The sequence below is a fragment of the Mya arenaria genome, chromosome 5 (genome assembly GCF_026914265.1).
Source record: "Mya arenaria isolate MELC-2E11 chromosome 5, ASM2691426v1".
Taxonomy (NCBI): domain Eukaryota; kingdom Metazoa; phylum Mollusca; class Bivalvia; order Myida; family Myidae; genus Mya; species Mya arenaria.
Genome location: NC_069126.1, coordinates 36,562,100 through 36,586,770, shown reverse-complemented (window position 1 = coordinate 36,586,770; position 24,671 = coordinate 36,562,100). Strand labels below are relative to the sequence as shown.

Here is a 24,671-nt window from a genome sequence, read left to right as displayed (position 1 = left end):
ATCAGTAATTAATATTTTCCATAAATGCATTATTTAGTAAGAAGTTAAAGGTTTATCACTTGAAATTTATGGTTGTTATACATGTGTTATACATGTGTATGTATTGATTTTAAACACGAGTGCCACTTTAAAATTTACCTAATATATTCTAACTATTACTTGAAGCAAAAATAATAAGATTTGCCTGTATATGCGAATATTTCTGAAAAGGATAGAAAGCAAAACAAGATATTTAAAAGTAAAATAATTTAATACAGTAAAACTATAATACAAAATACTTGAAACAACAATGATGAGCAGAATTCAATAAACGGATGCATTCTGACCATGAACATGACATAGGAAATCATGACATAAGTGGATACCATCTCAGAGCATCTTTTCAAAACAATGCCCAGCAGAAAAACAGACACATACCACAAGAGTATGATAAGCAGATGCCAAGGTTCGTCCATGTGTTTGTTTTAAGACAAATAAGGCCAAATCTGAATATTTATTACAGGCAAAAACATCGTACTTGTCACTGGTAACATGTGTGGAAGGTTTCATGTGAATATTTTGAACGGTATTTGAGTTAAGACCATAGTTAATATTAAGATTTGCTAGAAGTTTACAAAGTTTCATGGGAATATTTCGAACGGTATTTGAGATAAGCCCATGGCTCAAGCTCAGCTAGGAGTTAATGAGTATCATAAAATGTCTATCCACTTTTTTAACCCTAGATGTCCGTAATCCTAAATTTGCTCGTGTCTTATCTATGGTGTCAGGCTTCTGAAACTTTTTTCAAGGTCACTTACAGGTCAAATATGGATCTTCAGATAAGTCAATGGGGAAGATGAGTTAATTTACTTAATAATTCAAAAGGACCTAACTCTCTCAGTATATGGTGCTTGATGAAAGTTTTGTATGTCGGTCGATTATTATGTTTAAATATATGAACGGGTAATATGATTAACATTAAATACATATAGCACTTTAACGCTGAAGACATGATTAGTTGCGTAGAATGTATGTTGAATAAAAGATTATAAGTCTGTTGACTTCATGAAGGTATTTGGCAAACTAACTATTACTTATTTATATTAAGACAAGTAATATCCAATCATTAATGAGTGATTGACATTCAATCATTAATGAGTGATTGACATTCAATCATTAATGAGTGATTGACATTCAATCATTAATGAGTGATTGACATTCAATCATCTTTCAAGGTATGGGTCTGATAAGTTCCTATGAAATAGTATCCAGCAATTGAAATTAAGCAAAGAAATGAAAAGAAAAAAATGTTCAGAAAATAGTATAAATGATGATGGCAATCACAGAAACTAATCATTATGCTTATCAGCTTTCTCTCTAAAGCATGTTTGTGACAAGTAATACAATACATGAAAAGAATACTGTGCATGAAGTGGATGAAATGAAACAAATGAGTTGAAATATAAAACTAGCACACTTTTGGCAGTGAACAGAAACATTTAAATATGAAAAGACAGACATTTTGCTGATTGCTCAGAGATTTGTTCATGTTAACAACGTTGTTACTGGCATTATTGTTTACTTTAAAACCTGTAATAGTTCATGATGTGCTCATGTATTTGTATAAAACAAATACAGCTGAAACAGTTATCGCTAACCTTGTTAGAAATATTGAAAATCACTAGCTTGTCCATTTTCAGAGAAGTAAAGATTAAAAAGTTAACAACGATGATGTTAACATTGTTGTAAACTTTAACAAAGTTCTGAACAATCGTTGATGATAAGTATGTTACAAAAAGTGACTAGTAAATGGATAATTGAAAAAAGTGTTATTGACATCGAACCAACCAACCTGATATAAATATCCATAACTGCTTAACCAGTTACCAAATTTACTAGTCATTTAACATAACCTTCGACAAAAACAATACAGTTGGAGTTGGATACAATACATTCATTTGTTAAACAAAGTTGGTCATAATTGACGGCAGTCGTAATTCAAATTAAGCCTCATATTAATTAACCCATGTCATTAGAGGAATTGAAGAAACCAGTAAATGTTAAGAGATTTTTTGATAAGGGAAATAAAAATGTAAATGAAACTGGACCCTTGTTTGCAGCTAAAAATAAGTTTTTAGACCACATTCCAAAAATTTCCAAAAATAAAATAGATTTTTTTTCTGATAATTTTAATGGTGCTAAAAATAACAGATGAAAAACAAATCACCATAGCATGGCTCCAATCAGCTCATATGAGCATATTTGGCATTCATAGAATGTAATGACAATAGGGCCATCCTTAAACTATATCTGATTTTCAGTCCCCAAACCAGACTGTTATTGCAAGTCTACTGTAGGCCATTGATGATTGTATTACGACTTACTCATGGTCTAATTATAAGTAAAGAAGAAAACAACATGGTACGAAATTAGTTGCTCTTCGCTTCTTCAGGCCCCGAAAACGTTGCTTACAGATATATTTAAGGGTGGCCGAAAGCTAATACTCAAAGAATATTACATTTTCAAACAAAACTGCAAGCAAAATGACATGACATGAACCAAGCATTATACCGTCATTACCATGTTTTGGCAGTATGAGATGAAAGAAAACAAAACAAAAAACAACGATGAATCTTCTATGATAGTAACTGGCCAAAAATGTGGATGCTGTAATTAACGAAAGAATACAAATTAGAAGGAAAAAGAAACATCCTTCCAAGCATACTAACATTCACCAAGGACTAAACCACAAAAGATCGAAAAATGTTATATTATACAGCATTTTCTAAGCCTTATTCCTTCAACTAAGCTTCATAAAACAGCTTTTTATCATATGTTGTCCAGTGATTTATAGAGATTTATCAGTGAAATAAACATAATATTGCACTGTTTCAAACAGTTAAAATATCAATTTTGTAGATGTTTAGAAATTTTAGCAAATTCTTAGATTCAAATCAAATACTAGCGCGGAGACAATCTCATTAAAATCACATCATGATGTTCACTTCATTTCATTACGAAGTGTACATTGCTTAACAAAGCGTAACATTGTGAAGCGTGTATTGGGGATCTGATTATAATGAAATTGGTGCAGAGGGCTGGAACACAAATACAACAACATCATTTCTGAAATAACGTTCTGTTTGCATACAATTTGGCGTTGTTGTTTTTTAAAAACTACAATTAAACATAATTTTATGGCTGGTTTAGGGGAATGATAAAAAATGATTTTTTGTTGCAGTGAATGATTGCAATATATTTCACCTCATGATCGCCAGAATTAAATATTTCACCTGTGGCTATACCACTTGTGAAAACTAGCTTTTGGAGTAAACTGCGATCTTACACTGAAGCAAACGATTATCCTGTATAAGTTGAGTCATAATGTGTTCATTCATTAGTATAAGCTGTTACATCATCATTCCCTTAAACAATGGGTAATTTTATTATGAACAATATTACAATGTTCCGTTATTGTAATGTAGGTAACAGCAGCTTGTTCAGTCATTAAATCATCAATCTTTTAAGATAATATTTGAAACTAGAATGTTGACTGCTTGAACAAAATAATGAGACCAGTATAGGAAAAGATAAAAAACAGGCTTTTCCACAATGAGTTTCATAAAAACTTGTATTAAATAGCAACAAATTCAATAATTCTTGTTATCACATGACATATTCATCACCAAAAAAGTATTTAATTCACCTTTTTATAAAAAGTTTGAAGTAGGGCAAAATAAGGTCAATGTCAAATCCCATTACACTAGTGTAATATAATAGAATAAGAAGTTGTTGTATTACACACTAAACAAACAATGCCATGTGACAAAATATATTTCACACAAATATTCAATGCAGCTCAATTTCCTACATGTATACACCACTTGATCGCACACATCGACCTTGATCACACATATCGACCTTGATCACACACATTGACCTTGATACACACATCGACCTTGATCACACACATCGACCTTGATCACACACATCGACCTTGATACACACTTCGACCTTGATCACACACACACTTTGGAAGATTTAGAGGCAAGATAAGAGATTTGTAGAAATATTGCACATAAAACATTTATGTGTATGGCCTACATGGATAACGATATGTTACATCTTATATGTTACATGTATGTTTATTAAAGGGACTAGACACCAGATGGTCCAAAAATCGGCAAATACAGTATATCCTCAAAACGAGCCTAGAATTGTCAATTCACGAAAAACGGTGCATGTGCCGTAAGGGATGTGATACATCAGTACATAAGATTCATTTTTTTGTACACAGCGATGTCAAGTTTTAAACATTTTTTTTTTCCTGGCTTTGGTATTATATGGTGTCTAGTCCCTTTAAGGTAAGTGTACAAGCATTGTACATTAACAACATTCCTCAGGCAATAACCATATTTCAGTAGATACTGTAGGTTAAATTATATGTATATAGTCATTATTAACATAAATAATCAGCTATATATTCAAATACACATGTTCATAACATATAATATTAGTAGTAGTAGAGTGACTCTATATGTTTAAATATTGTCATATAATAATACATTTTTTCACTCTCAAAATCTTATGAATACAAATATGATGTAATAGCCACCATTTTTATCTGACATGGCTGGCAAAATTGTGGATGAATCATTCTCTACCTCCGATAAAAGATCTGCCAATCTGGAACCATTCAAGCAATAATTTCATCCTTCTTAATTGCAAAAATATATAAAAAATCAAAAACAAAATATTGCACTGATCTTCTTTAGTCAAAAACTAAATTAACAAATATCACTAAAGCAGAATATTTACTACCAAGTTTTTTCGACAGAGTGTTATCAAGTAATATATTGCTAAGAAAAATAGCAAAATAGAATTTCTGTTAGTTTTCAAATAACTAACATTTGTTTATCTGGTTAGCTACATTTGTAAGTCATAGCACTTTAAGTGCAATTTATATGTGAAATGCTCCAAGTATTGATCAATATGTTTAATAAATCAGAGTTTCTCCCATTCATTGCCTCTTCCACAATTCCTGAGAAGAGAATGATTGCACAATTAAGTAGGGGTATATGGGCTATAAGAACATACTAAACCAATATAAAAATTTTAATGTGACACATGTCACATAACCATATTATTTCAGTTAATGCATACTGATAACCCTTTAACCAGCTTAGTGGTCAATATTATATTTTGTCCACTGGCCCAGTCTCTACTCAAATCTACCAATTCACCTACCGTAATTAAAATAAAAAAAAATGGCTGACTGCTGATTTACCAAATAAATGTATGGCAAATTTTAAAGATAATAAAATCCCACTGGACAAAATATAATTTTGACCCCTAAATATTTTTTTAGTCACGGCTATGGTCAATTTTACAATCATCAAGTAGTATATACTCAGTATAACATTTTGACCAAACAGGTGAAATCTGCCCTTTGTTCAGGTATTAAATGTATTATTTAGTTTATTCATCATTAATGTATTGAATTTTATAATAAAAACTTAAAGTACAGTTTGACTATCATCAATGCTTTTGGTACCGGTAGTTAAATGCATGTCTAAAAACTGACTATGAAACACACTTATTGTACATGAATACATCACACACAACAATAGAACACATCTCTAATTCTAAACAGTTATCACAACATTGTAGGCCAGCTGTTTCAATTATTAACTTGAAAAATCATACTTTGTTTTGATTTGTACAGGCAAGATAGTATATATACTAGTAATATATGTACTCAAGTACATGTACATTTATTTGGATTTTTATCACAAGTAGCAGAATATGCATGTGAAAATAAATGCAAATTCCCTGTAGCATATATGTCTACGATTATTACACTGTGGTTGGTTGTTCATAGGCCTAAAACAGTTTGTTTCCAACCACATATCTTCAATTCGAAGGATATACATCATTTCTACTTACATGTACTTATAATACTGAAAGACAACTGTATCTAATACACCATAAAACATTACCTAAACATGAACATCATAGACAAATTAAAACTGATTGAATTTAGGCAAATCTCATGACAATGAATTTTGTCATCTGGATAAAACATTAAAAAGACCCAACCAACTGTACAGAAAGCCACATGGAAATCTGCTGTATTTACGTTGTTCTAAAAGCTCTGTCTGTTCAAAAAGCTCTGCAAAGCTTATGCAAAGCTAACACACAATCATGTACATTGCAGGGTTCTGGGCTGGGGCTCTTGTAAACATCTTGGGTGTCTTTTGAAATTATATGGGGTCCCCCTATATAAAGGTTTACTCTGGGTAAAATGCTTTTTGGGGATTTCAATAGGGATGTTCAGAAGTTCAAAATGGTAGTCCCAGGCTTTAAATTGCCTCAGGTAATCTGGGTTTCTGTGCCAAGGAACTCCCCGCTTTGTCATACTAGCTGAAATTAAATCTTATCTAGTATCTTGGCTTATCTTTATTTTAACAATTCCATCAATTACTTTGGTAACTCTGGTTGAGACTAGATGCTGATTGGTTTCTTGTCCGACGTTCATCTATGAATGCACTGATGACAGTCATTATCCGTAGATATATGCTGTGCCTCACTTTGTCCGTAAACTTGTTGACGAGACACAACACAGTAGCACCAGCGAACACCACATTCGAGATAAAGATGATGTAGAAGTTACCCAGCCAGTCCATTGTACCAAAATCCCCAACCAGGTCGAAGTTTGTAATACCTGTCAAAAGAAAATATGAATTAATCAAAAATACTTAACCGGCCATGACATTAAAGCTGCACTCTGACAGTTTTGACTTTTTTGTCTTTTTTTTGTCTTAGAATCAGCTGATTTTGACATCAATGCCTTCAATTCAGTCACATACAATAACGTGCAATACAATAGATCTCAATTATTAAAAAACTGCCAAAAATTTCATTTTTCTTAAAGCTTTAGTAATGCTTTTAGCAATAAAACATCAATTGTTGAATGTAAATATAATAACTTATTTAATCAATATGTGGAAGTGCAACTTTTAGTTTAACTTAGCACATATAATTCTACCACCTCAACCAATTTTGACGCCTGGTGAGCCCCCATACTTTTTGTATAATTTGAAAGGTCTTGCCAATTACTTATATTGTAAATACATGACCAAAACTACATTATACATTAAGTTATTACAGCTCGGATATATGCTCTTTATTTTAACTGAAATAGGATGTAAAATGACCTAGTTAGCAATGTTTAAAGACCAAAAATAATCGTTCGTTATTTCATTTTAGGCATTTTTGTATACTTGTGTCCTTGATGTGCAAATAAAACCCTTTCAAATGATACGAAAATAATATGGGACCACCATATCTGTCCAAGTCTGGACAGGGACTCAGAAAAAAAGCACTTTTATCAAAATAAATTAAGAAGAATCTTAGTTTATTCCATTCATTTTACAAAAATAAATGTAAATTATTGAACAATTTCAAAAGAAATTAATTTCAGCAAATTTCATCAACAAAACTCAAGAAGGAAAGTAACAGCGAAATGAAGATTCGCAGTTTTGCCACTCGAGTCTGAACTCTGACTTGAGAGTCGAGACTGTTCGTAATCATCGACCCAAGCATCCTTAGTTCACATATCTGTGTTTGATAAATGTAATTATGCTCTTCTAAAAAGCTGTTAAAATGATTATGACATTAAAATAAAGTTTAAAAAAATTTAACAATGCAGTTAATAGGTATACTCAGATGAGAGTAAACTCATGTGTAGATAAAGGTGAACCTCTAATTCAATAAGTTTTGGATTTGATCCCAACAGGCTTACTAATGTATGGTTTATATCAAGAAAGTGGAATTCAGGGGGCTGGGGCCATATTCATTAAATGATAAAGCATCTTAAGTCATTTCCTAACTAAATTTTCAAAGTCAAATTAAAAGAAATGTTTAAGTGTTTTTAACATCTAAGTAATTTTTTTTTCAACATGGTCAATGAAATTATTGTATTTTGAAAATTCTTTACTTTCTATTATAAATGACTAAAAAGATACTGAATTTTGAAATTGGCTTAAGTTGGAAAATGATTTAAGAAGTTTGATAAATACCACCCCTTGATTTTAGTCGTATCTTCAATAATGTTAAATCTGTGTTAAGGTCACAAATATTGCATTTTTTATTTCCTCATTTTTGAGTACATTTAAATACTGGCTAAAGTTCAATTCTCTCAAATATGTAGCACACTAATTTTTTTTAAATAATTTCCATTTAAAACTAAAATCAACTAAGATCTTTCTTGAAACAGGCCCCAAAATTACAACTGTTCTATAAAGATCACAACAAGACCTTACCAAGTGTTCTAGACAGGACAGGCAGTGCTGAGCTCAGTATAAGCAGCACGCTACAGTTGAGTATGATGAACAGCATGGAAGTGTCATGTTGATGCGGTGTGATCCGTCGAAACACCGGCAGGCTGTAAAATCCCACCACGGACGATGACATCAGGTAGCTGGTAGGAGTCAAGGGTCATTAACAAGAAATCTGGCGAGCAAACAGCAATGCTCAACTGTTGCTTTTCAGTCATACAAAGGACATAACTCCACAATTACTTTAAACTAATTTAATTTTTAACGATTGTGAACAATTTATTACAACATTATATTAGTCAATTAAGTTGGCACGATGTTACGCCAGAGTGTGGTATTGTGATGTTGGGGAATCTGGAGTAACCGGAGAAAACCCACTTGTCCAGCTCGGTGACCACAAACTAAACTTACATGAACCAAGATCACCTAAAGTAGAAGGGAGTGCACTGATCATAGTGCTTACAGCACAATATTTAAGTCAGAGTTATGGGCCTTGCTATACACGTGTGTATTGTCTATGGCATCATCATTCATGTAAATTGATTGATCTTGAACGATAATTGAGTTATGACAAAGGTTTTAGTAATTACACTATAATGACAACATGAAAGCCAGTACAATACCTAGACTCTTTTTTTTCTAAAATAAGAAAAGCTAAATGGCAAGATATTTTTTGGGGTTTCATTAATAACATCATTTCTTTTGCCTGGCTTTGGTCTCACAGATAAAACTCATATTTTTTTTTTTTAAAACACAACAACAGCAGCACAGAAAACAGATGCCAAAGCTTGTCTTTATTTCTTCAGTAGATCAAGGGGCATAAATGTAAATGTAAACCTTGCTAAATGTATGTGAGTTGTCAATGGTAATATGTAAAGAACATGAACATCTTGAACAGTTAAGATTTATTGCCAGATGATGCAGTTTGCACTGAGGCTGTGACAATACCATGAATTTTGTTCATTGTTTATACAGTCGACCCCATTGACTCGAACTCGTTTGGCTCGATTTTCTCGTTGACTCGAACTGGATGTTAAAAACCGATTTTTCTTTCTACTGAATGAAAGCATTCCCACTTGGCTCGAACTGCCTGAGGCTGGAGGTATTTTCTCTGGTCCCTGGGAGCCAACAGGTTTCGTCTGTATAGAAGTCCTAATACTGTCCTGCTATCAAGGTAGCTTAAGAGACACCGTTGAGGGTCAACCTGCAGAGCCAGTGGACTTGGGTTTTAACCCCACCTAAGGCATACAGCATATTTATGGATTATCAGTAATGAAGATTGTGTGTATGTCAAATCAATTTAAGCCTATCTTTTGTCTTTACTGAAGGTATAAGTTTTCATATGAGACCAGCATAATTGATTACAACAAAAAAATTGTGGTGAAAGTAAATTTCTGCGTAGTAAAAAGGATACAGTATAAGAACGGTTTCTAAAATACTGCCTGGCCAGCCAAGCGCAGATAATGAAGTAATACCAAGGGACATCTCCTGCAATTCAAAATACAGTTATTTATATTCATTTTAAGGACATTTCTACCGTTTTTGATGTTTTTTGTGTTTGGCAACAGTCCAAATATAAAACATCAGTACAACTGTACAATTATCTGTAGTCAAATACTCGCAATCTTGATTGCAGGATTAGTCCTGATTTTTAGAACCCCTGAACAATATGTGAACTGCAGAACAATATGTGAACTGCAAAATGAAGAAATGGGTGTTATTGTAAATATGAAGCAAGCAGCAAATAAGATGCCATAGTGCCACATGTATTGATGGTCATGGATACTATTAAGAAAGCATTTTTACTATAACATATAAGTATAAGACCCATCTTCATGTGTATACAGAATATATCATTATATGTACCAGTTTAAAGCTATTTCTAAAGATTTTACAGCAACATTTACTATTCAATTCAATGGAAGGTATTTTATTCAATGGAAACTATATTTTTCAATGGAAAGTATGGAAATAATACTATTCAATGGAAAGTATAGAAATAATACTATTCAATGGAAAGTATAGAAATAATACTATTCAATGGAAAGTATAGAAATAATACTATTCAATGGAAAGTATAGAAATAATACTATTCAATGGAAAGTATAGAAATAATACTATTCAATGGAAAGTATAGAAATAATACTATTCAATGGAAAGTATAGAAATAATACTATTCAATGGAAAGTATGGAAATAATACTATTCAATGGAAAGTATAGAAATAATACTATTCAATGGAAAGTATAGAAATAATACTATTCAATGGAAACTACACTTTTCAATGGTTTCCATACTTTTCAATGAAAGCTATACCTATTCAATTGAAACTATTCCATTCAAAAGGAAATTATACTTATCACTTGAAACTATTCTATGGGATGAAAACTAAACTGTACTATCTGATGGAAACTATAGTAAATATTGTAATGACAGCTTACCTTAGCTGCTACAGGAAGTGCCTTGATGCCCACGAGAAGCTGGAACATGTTCTGGGCCACCATGAACACTATAACCACCTGGAAAAAGTATACAAATTTATAAGCAAATTGCTAATTTAATCAAGTTTTGCACAGACAGAGGAATTCCATACCCACACAATTAATCAATTCATGAGATTTTACACAAGAATATATTTCTTAATTTCCAGTGGAACTATTCCAAGATGATAATAATTATGGTTTTGAATTAATTTCTAAAAAACTCTTTGATAACAAGTTTTTCCATACTAGTATTAACATAACGTCAATATTCCAGTATGAGGCAAATGCCCCTTATAAATCATAAGAAAATCTGTCTGAGCCAATATTCATTAAATTCTAAACTTAAGTCAATTGCCTTAGGTATACTACAGGTCATATGACAAAATTACTTGATAATTTTAAAGACTTTATATTCAATAATATTCTGGTTTGTTTAAAATAAACAATATTATTTCGAAGGAAATGACCTATGTTTAATAAATTTACCTAATCATAATGTTCTTGGATTAACTGTTTTTTAATACTGGCTCTGATTAAAACGTTCGTGGATTATCTGTAAATTTTTATTTGCTTTTTATTTTCGTAACATCAAACCCTGTGTAAGTATTCCAAACACTACAGTCTACTGTGTAACTTACTGTGAGTCCCAGAGAGATCAACATGAGGAATGGATACAGCAGAGAGTGTAAACGCGAAAATCGGCGCCGCTTCTCTGGAAACATGTCATAAACATAGACGATACATGGATTGTTAGACATAAAGAGTCATCATTCTTGGTGGAAGTTATTATTTAAAGGCATTAATTAGTTTTAACAGACTTCATTTAATTCTATTCATACATGTTTTCTGATAATTGATTAAAACCTGAAAAAAAGGTTCAAACTAGGGTTTTAGCCAGGATTTAAAGAGAACAGGATGCTGCAGAAAAGGTAGCAGGAAATTAGAGTGAAACAAGCATATTGTATCAGCTGTAAATAACTTTAATAAAATTGACAAAAATGTAAGAAATGTATTCAATTGAAGTAATTTTAGGTTTTATATGCAAAATAAATTTGTAGGTATTTAAAACAAAAGAAAGATTTGATTATCTTAAGCATTTAGTTCTATGAAAGCAGAAGAGTGCCCATTCTGGTCTCCATGTGGGCAGAAGGGTGCTATGGAGAAGGGACAGGGTGCAGCACCGTTCCATATCTCTCAAGCTAAAACTCAACTTTATCTGCAATAATTTTTTCTTAAAGTTTCTACAGTAAATTATTTAATATTAAATTAGTCAGCAATCAGTGCCCTTTCATTGGATATGAAAATTATATGGATTAATGGGAAGCAAAAAATTAACATTATTACTACTTGGTCGATGAAATGATGGGGCTTATTTGAATATGTGATACCTTAAAACCAACCGCCAACATACCTAGCTCTTGTATGTCATACTCGACTTCTTGTAGTTGGTTTTCAAGCTCTGTCTGACTCGCATGACCATTTGAAATTGTTCCCTGGACTGCAAATGTATAACATTATATGTATTAGTATTACATACACTAAATTAGTTCCCTATACATGTTTAAGCATTCTGGCGCATTTTTTTCTCCTGACGCCAACCATATTACTACACTACAGAGATTGTGCATACATGTGAAACTGAGTGTAAACAGACAAATCCACAAGGTAGAAATGACTGTATAAATCACAATGAATATTTTAAAAAAGGTTTGATAAATGCCAAAAGGAAACTTTTACAACAAGTGATTATTTTATTTGTAGTAATGATCAAAGGCAAAGAAATATTACTATTTTGGAAAAGGAAGAAATTATCAATATTTATTCCATTCTCTTATTGTCTAAACATCATCATAGCTAATAGTATTGAGCAGATTTTTTAAAAGACTTTGGAGGAAGGTAAACCAATTTAATTGTCTCAAAAACATATTTTCCAAATGACATATTTTGTTGTGCATGTGCATTATAGTATGACATGACAGTGTATCACAAGAGTATGATAAATCATGATATATAAAATAATTCTGTATATTCAAAAAGTTAAAGGTTTTTATAGCAATAAACATATGTGAAAGCATTTTTTGTACTTGTGTCTAAAAATACCGGTACTTCTTGAAACTTTGTGAGTCCCATATGACAGGATTAAGCTAAGATCATTATTTTATTTTTTCAATAATTTGCATTATTTATTATTATTATTATTTATTTCTTAGAGTATTCATACGTAACATCAATCTTCATGATAATTACAATAAAACATTTTTCATTTATAAAAATTCAATTTAAGTATGCATTTTGGCTAATTGAATTAAGCTTCTTAAGCCTGTTAAGCTTAAGAAAATTCGAGAAATTGGGGCCCGTCAGCGTATCATTTCAAAATTAAACTATAGCAACAAAGTGGGTCATTTGAAAGACTGCCAATCAAATCAGTGTTACAGGTATGATTTTCTCTTGTATTTAAAATTTATTTACAAATCTATATCACTGACCACGCCCATCCCTGGAGTTCTGTATCTGTGTTTTCAGTTTTGTTCTCAGTGAGCCTTCCTGCAGCTTGTAGGTGTGTAGTTCCTCGTCAATGTCTCGCAAAAACTGAAAACACAACTTGTGCGGGAAAAAGTGAATGTTTGATATTTTTCTTCATTTTTCATAAAAAAAAATTAAATATCAATTTACCTAAGTTAAAACAAAGTTGATGGACCTATTACATGTAAAAACCAGTCAATACAGAAAGTAGGGTCTCATAGACTAATCTTGCCAATGTCCTACATGTCTGTGTATACAATGTATTAATATGTCAGTGTTTTTTTGGAACAATTTGGGGCCCAAATTTGGCCTCATTTCCCATGCTAGTCCAAAACCTTTTTGGACGGAGTTTACTGAGTCAGTTGGGTGACTGGACACATATCTTATTTTAAGGATGGCCTTATAAGATATGAATATTGGTAACATATTAAACATGCATTTCCTTCTCCCTACCATACCTGTGGTCTCTGTATTAGTTGCCCCATAAATGTAAACATGCTGAAAAATCCAACTGGTGTACATACTGAAAAACAGTGTAAATAAAGTAATTATTATCATACATTTTCTTTAATTTTCATGATATGAAAGTAATTATGAACCTTAGAATGCAGAATGCAGGTTCAAGCATATAAATATGTTAACATACATATCTTATATACATAGAATATAGCTAACAGTATAAATGTATTGCAATTATCAGTTATTTTGCATGATGTACTTTCCAAACGTGGCACGAAATTTCCAATATGGAAAGCACAGGTGATGAAAAAAAATATTGACGTAAAACTTCTCTCTATTGCGCGCACCTGTTTGACGACACTTGGTCATTATGCCACATCATCATAAATGATATATTACTACACTTGTTTAATATCAAAAATATAAAATGATGTTATTTCATGATAGTGGCAACATTTCATTTAAAAAACTATGATATAAACAAACTTACACAACAACAACAGCACACCAAGAAAGGAGATTACAGAGTACAGCATCGGCAGGTACACGGTCCATACATCTGAAAAGTACAAAGACACTCCATAGTTGCAGACATCCTAAATGAGTTGTTTACTCTAACAAATTATGCAAATAAATGGACATGTTTTTGTTTAGTTTAAACATATTTTATTCAACACAAATATCATACATTGCAACATTTGATGTCATTATATACATGATATATTGAAGCGGATTAATACGAAAGCTGAGTTTTTAATGTTTCTCTCTGGTATTTATTGTTTACTATATGCATAAAGATGTACCTAATTTATTATGTGTTTAGTGTATGTATATAGTTGAACATGAATGAAATAAATGTCTACACAGCCATGTATTGCAAACAAGAGATCCATGGCGTGAACAGCCATGCTTGATGAGGTTTTTTTTAGTCAAACAACTGGCATAACTCAACAATTATAAAAGCTGGAGTAATGAACCTTGCCATAAATGTACATCTTGTCTCTAGAAACATGTCTACGAAGTTTCATTTGAATATTTGAACTTTTAAGTTATAGCCAAGTTTAAGCATTTGTACTATGACAACCAATATCAGGGCTATCACATACCCTGACAATTTTTCTACAGCAGACGAGTTTATAACTATATTACAAGTCAATAGCAGTGTTGCATAAATTGATCAAAATATTATTCACTGACTGATTATGTGAGTGCTGCCATAAGACTCGCTAATGTTTGTAAAATGCACTTTTTTGTATGACAAAATAAAGTGTGGCAAATCATTAGGAGTGTTTAACTAAGATAACAAAAGCTGGGATCCTTCAGCAAATGTATACCGTATTATATCATGTATAGGACGCTAGCATAGATAGGACGCAGGCAAAATAATAGTTGAAAAAACGGGTAAAAACCCTTAATATATAAGATAGGACGCAGTGGAAAAATGTCAAAATCGGAGCCGAAAATTTGAGGTTGGTAAAGTATTTATAACATATATTGAAGTAAAAAACAAACAAAAAATTGTATATAAGGCATAATTCTATAACTGTATTGTGTATTTCGATAATTATCGTCGTATTTTGGTAATTTAGCGTACACAACAATGATATGTCTTGACATTTTGAGAACATTCACGCATATTACAAATGCCGTAATATTCCCGACACGCCTTCTGACTGACAGTCAACTGTTGCATCCGTTGCAATAGTCCCCACATGACTTCTGAATAACAGTCAACCGTTGCATCCGTTGCAATAGTCCCCACATGCCTTCTGAATAACAGTCAACCGTTGCAACCGTTGCAGCCGTTGCAATCGCAACTGTGTATTGTCAAAACTGAACTGATTGTTTTGTTAAGGCGTGTCGCTGCGCGGATTAATTGTCGGCATAATTAATGCGTGTCAGTAATTAGCCTTGCCAGTGGAAGGCACGTCGGGTAAAGTGGGAACAAACAACCATACGGTATTACCATCGCAATAGTTTGTTCTATTGATGTATTTCTAATGACAGACAGCGGGTGTTTTTCACACCTTCGCATATTTGAAAAGATTTGATATTTTCGACCTGAAAAGGATTGGAAAAAAATGGGAAAAACAGATGAAATTCTAATAGCATAGAAAGGACGCAGGCAATTTTTAAGACGAGAATTGGGGATAAAAAAGTGCGTCCTATGCATGATATAATACTGTATATTGTTTGTGCGCATGTGCGAGAATGGCGGACCCAAAAATTTGAAACTCTGTCAAATATTGTGAATGGAATTGATAGTGCAAAAGTGTTTTTTTTTACATATGGGAAGGAAACTAAGCAAATTAAGAGCTCTCTTGTAGACAATTTAATTCAAACAACGTTGACTCAAGTGCCTGGATGAAATAGATGAACTCATCGAACACCTAAAACACATTGAAAATGACAGGTCAACATGCGACGATCTTATGAACAAGATTAATGTGATGAGCTAAAGAACAATTTATTGTTCTTAAGAGTAGAGGATTTGATTAAAGTGAGGCTGACTGTCAGGGCGTGGTGGTGGATATCCTCGAAAGATGGGACTGAATGACGTCAGGGAAAGGATGTGCATTCAGGTAGAGCGATCCGGGAGATATAGGGCTGGGTTAACCTGTCCTATATTAGTCAAGTTTGACAAATTCGAGGAAAAGGAACAAGTGCCACAAGCATGCCCAAAGCTAAAGGATACCAATATTGGATTTAGCCCACATCTACCCAAGGAAATCACGGAAAAGCGTAAGCCTCTCATGGCGGAGTTTCAAAAGGCAAGACGTGACAAAAAAAGGCATTCTTTAGATATGAAAAGCTTATCATTGATGGTGTGGAATTCATCCCCTTGCTTACAAACAACAATGGCCACTACGATCAGCCCGGGGGAAGCATTAGTCTTCTTTCCTGGAATGTTGAAGGTTTGACAAAAGCAAAAAAATCTTTTAGTGATTTCTCAGACTTTATTTCACAATATAAAATCATCTGCCTTCAAGAAACGTGGACGAATAGTAATTCGGATAATTTATACACTTAAAGGGTTATTAAGCAACCCAATACATTCATTAAGAAGGTTTCAACATTGACACGCGAAAAGGTCCAGTGGGGGTATTATTATTTACATCGATGATCGAATAAGAAAATGTGTAAAATTAATCAAGAACGATATTGACTGTGTTGTGAAATGGATTAAGTTAGAAAAACACTTTTTCCTTAATGACCAAGACTGGTATAGCAGTGGTGTATATTCCCCCTGAAAATTCACCAGCACATGCTTTGTATGATACAGACGTTTTTAGTAAGATTGAAGACGAATTGACCCTTTTGCACAGCGCGGAAGAACCCTTTTAATTGGTGATCTTAACTGTAGAATAGGCCAAAAAAGAGACTATATTGAAAATGAAAGGGTCACGGACGTGATCTGTATGATACCTTAAATGATGTACCACCGAGATGGTGATTGATGGATTATGTGAATAATAGGTTCTGAGATCAACTGATCCACATTTGTAAATCTACTAATATTTGTATATTAAATGGTTGTTCAGGCGTCAATAACAATAATGGTCAATACACTTGTTACACACACATCGGTGAAAGGCTGTTGACTTTGCATTAACAAAGTACAGCAATTTTAAATATATTAATCACTTTAAAGTGCATTTGTATAACAAATTCTCTAGTATATCGTTTCAAGGGCAGATAAATACTTTAAAAAGAAAGTACGTTCGAATAAGCGAACATATCTGAATGGAGATTACCAAGAACTAAAATGATGGTTTAACGATGAATGTAAGGATAACCTTTTAAGGTATAAGGAATCGATGGAGCGTTTTAATTGCATGCGTAATTATGCTAATTTCAATACTATGATTCAGTGTAGTAAGGACAACAAAAAGCATAACTATGCTATAAATAGGGGTTGACAAATGCATGACTTAAGGTGATAACAACCTTGGGTTTTCTGGAAAAATTCAAAAAAATAAAATCAGAAACAAACAGAGTTTCTTAAAATGCTTTTGTTGAACATTTCAAGCAACTCTCAGGTAGAGGATGCCGAGGAAATTGAGTCTTTCTTGCATAATTTCGATGAACAACAACACACCATGAAACTATGTACAGTGAACTAAACTCGGAAATTACTGTCAGTGAGATTCGAAACGGCATAAAACACTTAAAGTGAAATAAATCTCCCAGTATTGACAATGTTTTGAACAAATATTTTATTGTATGTGCAGACAATCTATTTTGGCCACTACAAATATTGTTTAATAATATTCTTGACTCTGGGGCTTTCCAAAATGTATGGTCTAAAGGAATATTTGTGCCAATATTAAAAAATCACCTTCAGATGATGTAAATAATTATAGAGGTGTGACACTAATTAGATGCTTTGGTAAGCTGTTTACAATTGGTAAATATCAGGCTTAAATCTTGGTCATTGAAATACGACTAACAGACGCCTAATTTGGGTAAAAAGCAAACCATTGTACCTCTGATGCGATATTTGTATTGCATAATCTTGTACAAATGCATTCGGACGATAAGAAAAGGGTAAATGCTGCTTACGTTGACTTCTTCAAGTGTTTTGACTGGATTTACAGAAGTGTATTATGGTACAAATTGATAAAAGAAGGGATCGATGGAAAAATCTTGAAAATCCTTAGGTCTTTATATAGCGAAGACAAGTCATGTGTTAAACATACCAATAATCTATCAGACTTCTTCAAGAATGGCATCGGCTTATTCCAAGGGGAGATCACCTCGCCGATTATTTTTAACCTTTTCGTGAACGATATTGAGACAATGTTACATGAAAATATGAATTCCCACTTAACATTAGACCAGTTGTCAATATTCTTAATAATGATTGCAGACAACTGTGTTCTTTTAAGTGAAAAGGTAGAAGGACTACAAAATCATCTTAACATGCTACAACGGTACTGTGAACAATTGAAACTTGAAGTAAACGTAGACACAACTAAAAGTAATGGTTTTTCACAAGGGCAGCCAATTACGACAAACTGATGTTTTCACATATAACGGTATAAATATAGAGGTTGTGGACAGTTATAATTACCTGGGATTCATCATGAGCTCTGGAGGATCATTACGTAAAGGAATTGACAATATAGCGAGTAGAGCAATGAAATGAATTATGTCACTTTGGAATATGACAAATGATGTACACAAACCATTAAATATATCGTTGGCTATGTTTCATCGATTCTTAATTACTGTGTTGAAATATGTGGGTTTTCAACGGCCGATATCTAAGAGAGACTACATAGGAATTTTTTAAGGACAATGGTTCGTGTAAAAATGTCTACTAATAATATAGCATTATACGGTGAAATGGGACGTTTTCCACTCTTTGTAAATAGAAAAGTTAAGATTATAAAATATTGGTTTAAAATCATGAATTGTTGCAATACAAACTATATATTGTACACTGTGTATAGCGCTTTATTACTTAAATGCGGTCAGGGCAAACGTAACTGGATTTAAAATGTAAAGGATATGTTACAATTGACAGGTTTTTGTTGATGTGTGGACATTTAGAGACCCTGTCATCAATGTTCCTTATTTTATTGAACAAATTAAACTGAGATTAAAGGATCTTTACATTACACAATGGCGTTCAGGCATCGTCTGCATTGTCACTGTTTAATGCGCTAAAGACTAACTTTTGACATGTCTAGCTACTTGACATCAATTGATAATATCAAGCATGAAATATGTAAACTAAGATCGTCATCACACAGACTTTGTTGAACAAAGACCGTACTCAAACATTCCAAGAAGTGACCGCAAATGAATCATTTATGGAAATAATGACAAAAGATAAATTCCTCTTTGTGTTAATTTGCCATTCATATGGGGATTTACGGGAACACTATATACCAAAGTTTTATTGGGGAAGACCAAGTATGTTTAAATTTGTAAACCTCTGAAATACCTCTTAAAGAAACAATTATTACATAAATTAGCTATTTATGTGATTAAAGCAAATAAAGTGAGAAATTCTTTAATCAACATTCATGTGTGATATGTATTGTACAGCTATGTATATACGCACTCCCGCGATAATTGTGGTTTACCATTTTTGTATGCTATGATCGAATTATTATTATACATTTCATTTTCATGCATGTTTGTAATTATATTTTGTATGCAATAATAAACTGTATATATATCGAAAATAGACCTTATGTTATGTTATGTTCTATTTGCTCAAATGTCGTCTTTAAAGACCACAATTCTCATAAGCCTTAATAACAGTTATGTTGTTGTGTGATTGGTAAATTGACATAACGATGTCATTGATGTTATCAATGCATTGTTTAAAGGTGACAATATCCATTACTTGTGTTTAAGTCCTGATGGCCTTGGTTAAAGTGTCATATTTAAAAAAAATAATCTTGACTTTACTGGCATGTATTCCACTGAAACCAATATACTTTTTTATACTGAAATAATATATTATTCAGCGATTTCAATATCATACAGTAAAATGATGATAAAATAAGTATTTTCAGATGCATTACCAGGAAAACTTAATTTTAATCCAAAAAACATGAGTGATCCCTTTAAGACAAAGATAAATATTTGCTTAAGGGCAGATTTCAACTTAAGAGTTCCATTAATGTCAAAGGAAACAGACAATGCCCCCACATTTAAAGGTAAATGGTTTGTCAGAAAGATATATTGTGAGCTTTCTTACATGTTATTTGATGATAAACCCTATTTTTGTGCCCACAAAAAATGCTGGTGAATTATATATAAAATGGTTACTATCCTGCAAAAAGTGCAGTACTATTTCAATACTGAAGAATACACAAGATCAGTTTGAGATTTCTTGGTGCCATCTATGCTTGCAAGCGCCTGCTTTTTGTTTGCTTAATATAGTCTCCACCCTAATCTGGATTGATTCAAGATACATGAATATGGCAAGTGCCTTAAAGTTTTTTGACAATAACTATGCACATTGATAGTATATACAAATTTTCAGTTTTTAAAAATTATGACATGAAAATTCCCAATGCTTAGGTCATAGTCCCCACACCCTCCAAAAAAAAAGGTAAAATATAAACTAAAATATTAAATTCTAAGATTTAATTCAAAGTTTTTGATGATGATTTATTTTTTTATAAATATTTTTCTATTAATTTTTATCATGCATTTACATTTACTTTTTATTAGGTGTCTGAATATTTACCCACTGTCTGATATTACACATATTCTGTGTTATACAAACTTCCAGTACCTGCGAGTGTTTTCTTGTTGTGATGATCATCAGCTCCAAACATTGCCAGCGAGGACCAGAAAAGTCCCATTACACACGTAGCTAGCAACACCAGCATCACCAGCGTCTCTTTGACTCGTGCACATATACCCTGAGACAATAAATTGAGGAATAGATCTCACATTCTGTTAATGACCAGTTACTGATGTTTTTGGCTAGCAAGTAAAACATTACATCTATTATAAAATATAATTAATAAATCTTAAACAAGAGCTGTCACAGTATGTGACGAATGCCCCCGATTGTGCCATTGACCTATGAACAAGGTCAGTACATGAAAAGTTGATCTTGCCTTTACATGTCAAATACATATGGCAAGTTATTTTAAATTGCCTCTAAACATAAAAAATACCACCCATACTTGACAACCGACACTGTTATGTCCTTATATATGCAGCATTCCATTGTGAATAAACACCTCCATTGTGAATAAACACCTAAGTGTGACCTTGACCTTAGAGATAGGGACACCGGTCTGTCATGCGACACGTCGTATTGGTATGCCGAACACATGTGGCAAGTTATTTTAAAATCTGTCCATACAAGGGAAAGTTACAGCCCAGACACGACAACCTATACTCTATGTCCTTATATGCAGCATTCCATTGTGAATAAACACCTAAGTGTGACCTTGACCTTAGAGGTAGGGACACGATTCTTGCACGCGACACGTCGTCTTGGTATGCCGAACACATGTGGCAAGTTATTTTAAAATCTGTCCATACAAGGGAAAGTTACAGCCCGGACACTACAACCTATACTCTATGTCCTTATATGCAGCATTCCATTGTGAATAAACACCTAAGTGTGACCTTGACCTTAGAGGTAGGGACACGGTTCTTGCACGCTACACGTCGTCTTGGTATGCCAAACACATGTGGCAAGTTATTTTAAAATCTGTCCAAACAAGGGAAAGTTACAGTCCGGACACGACAACCTATACTCTATGGTCTTATATGGAGCATTCCATTGTGAATAAACACCTAAGTGTGACCTTGACCTTAGAGGTAGGAACACGGTTCTTGCACGCGACATGTCGTCTTGGTATGCCAAATACATGTGGCAAGTTATTTTAAAATCTGTCCATACAAGGGAAAGTTACAGCCGGGACACAACAACCTATACTCTATGTCCTTATTTGCAGCATTCCATTGTGAATAAACACCTAAGTGTGACCTTGACCTTAGAGGTAGGGAAACAGTTCTTGCACGCGACACGTCGTCTTGGTATGCCGAACACATGTGGCAAGTTATTTTAAAATCTGTCCATAATATTCTGAGTTATTGAGTCGGACGTACGGACGGTGCGATTTTAATATGCCCACCTTCGGGGCATAAAAATTCATCACTTTATTATTCAATATCTTTTTTTCAATGTTATTTTTTTCTTTTGGAAATACACTTGACTATTAGTCTAGTTATTTAATCTGAATATCATATATTACAGTGCTAGTTCATGATTTAGTTTGTGTAACTTATTTTAACAGCATAATAAATGATGTTAACTACATTGTACCTTTGTTCCAGTGAACCCCTCAGACTCGGTGAAGAAGTAGGCAAACGGCATGAACACAAACAGGGCAGTGTTGGAGAACAGGAATACATAGTTCCATAGTCCTGTAATATAACCATTGAAATTGATATGATACTCTCAGCACAAGGAATGTTTTCAAAAATATGTAATGTTGACTATCATCAATGGTAACAAAATATAGTAATTAAGGCATGTTCAGAGTCCTTGTCCAGAATTTTTAAAGATTTTTTATATTTCTCGTCATTTATTTTTCTCGTCATTTATTTTATAATATCGTATATCTTAAGTTCATCTAATAAGTGCCATCATATAGATATTGTTCTGCTCCATCGACACGAAAAAATCTGGTCAACATTCTCACAGACTGGTTATCTTCATCATAAAGTCTGGATTAAATTCCTGTTGTGTCCAAAATTCTTATTGTGTCCAGGAAATTGGAGAAAAGCAGATATTGTACATTGACAATTTACTGTCCATCTACACTGACATCGTTGGTCTCAGTGAGTCTCAGTGAGTCTCAGTGTGACACTCAGACACCAAATCACGCTCAGAAAAGATTTCTTAAATTTTACAATATTTACAATATGTCCATATAGTTTAAATACTATTGGCAAAAGATGTGTTAATTACGTCCAGCAACTGATAGATTACACTGTACCTAAGGTGAACTGGGGAAGAATGTGACACAATATATACCGTTTACGCTAAAAGGGGGAGGATTGAGCCACTGCGTTTAGTAGCTGTGTATAGACTGTGGGGTGAACATAAAGAGAAGTCCTTTGACAAAATCATTTAAAATAGAGTGAAGTGTGAAGGTATGTGTCATTATAAGTCTCTTGAATGAGGGATGAATTAACTCTATTGAGCTTATGCATGCATCAGTGTTAGTAGCTAAGAGGGGCATCCAGTAGAGTGAAAATATGTGTATGATGTATGTATTATGAACAGGGACCTATACCTCTAGTGAACTCACTGGGAAGGGATGTGACATAATACGTACGGTGAATAAGGGAGGTGTTAAGCCACTGCACATAGTAGCTGTGTGGATGGTTAAGCAGCACCTCGTTACTCAGGATGGAGATTGGCAGGAGCAGCACGGCCCCCACAGACACCGCAAGGGTGAATGTGCACAGCCATAACCTGGAAACATTATTACACATTTCAACTATATCTTAAAATCCTTTTAATATGTTAATTTTGTTTTGCAATTTTTAATCAAAGATAAATTAAATTATTGTTCTATCTACAATGTTGGTGTATTCAAAGTTATGAGGAATCGAAATATACATACGCGATTCTGAAAACACATGCATCTTCTTCCCCTGGAAATTAAATAAAAACAAGAGATGTTTGTCAAACATTATGCCCCCTGAGCGCCAAGTTGCCAGAAATATTTGGACAATTGAATGAAATATGCATGGACTGAAATGACAGCTGATTTGTCATTGGATGCATATGAGGCAGGTCATCTACTGGTCATACCTAATCTTCATGTCAAGTTTGATGACCATAGGTCCGGGAATTGTTGAGTTATCACTCGGACAAGCTTTGGTCTTCCAACAGACCGACCGACATGTGCAAAGCAATTATATAACCCCTCTGCTTCGAAGGGGGGCATAATTAAACTAGATGTTCACTGAAAACTGATACTTCAACTCATGCATTTAGTGACATATAAATTTCTACTGTCTACTATATAAGAAAATAAAATATGGACAATCAGAAAACCTTTTTTCAGCTTACAGTCACACTGACCTTGACCTTTGACCCACTGACCTCAAAATCAATAGGGTTCATCTGCTGGTCATGACCAATAAGCCTACCTAGTATGAGGTCCCTGGGTCAAAGCGTTCTCAAGTTATTGATCGGAAACCGTTTTTCATGTTAAGGTCACACTGACCTTGACCTTTGACCTCAAAATCAATAGGGTTCATCTGCTGGTCATGACCAATACACCTACCAAGTATGAGGTTCCTGGGTCAAAGCGTTCTCAAGTTATTGATCGGAAACCGTTTTTCATGTAAAGGTCACACTGACCTTGACCTTTGACCCACTG

The 24,671-nt window shown here is 33.3% G+C and overlaps 1 protein-coding gene across 2 annotated transcripts in view; it reads right to left on the bottom strand.

Annotated features, from left to right (window-relative positions):
* Positions 1-231: 231 nt before the first annotated feature.
* The window catches only part of LOC128236256 (limb region 1 protein homolog), a 40,944-nt gene continuing 16,504 nt past the window's right edge, over positions 232-24,671 (bottom strand). The window contains exons 3-15 of one of the 2 annotated variants that reach the window (XM_052951139.1): positions 23,907-23,937; positions 23,616-23,755; positions 22,598-22,698; positions 21,044-21,173; positions 14,273-14,341; positions 13,782-13,846; positions 13,287-13,401; positions 12,212-12,298; positions 11,439-11,512; positions 10,759-10,836; positions 9,733-9,806; positions 8,304-8,461; positions 232-6,703 (exon numbers count right to left, since the gene is read on the bottom strand). In XM_052951139.1, coding sequence (XP_052807099.1) covers positions 6,456-6,703; positions 8,304-8,461; positions 9,733-9,806; positions 10,759-10,836; positions 11,439-11,512; positions 12,212-12,298; positions 13,287-13,401; positions 13,782-13,846; positions 14,273-14,341; positions 21,044-21,173; positions 22,598-22,698; positions 23,616-23,755; positions 23,907-23,937 — 1,370 coding nt within the window. In that variant the 3' untranslated portion in view covers positions 232-6,455. The remainder of the gene's footprint in view (positions 6,704-8,303; positions 8,462-9,732; positions 9,807-10,758; positions 10,837-11,438; positions 11,513-12,211; positions 12,299-13,286; positions 13,402-13,781; positions 13,847-14,272; positions 14,342-21,043; positions 21,174-22,597; positions 22,699-23,615; positions 23,756-23,906; positions 23,938-24,671) is intronic. The other variant, XM_052951140.1, reaches the window with a different exon arrangement.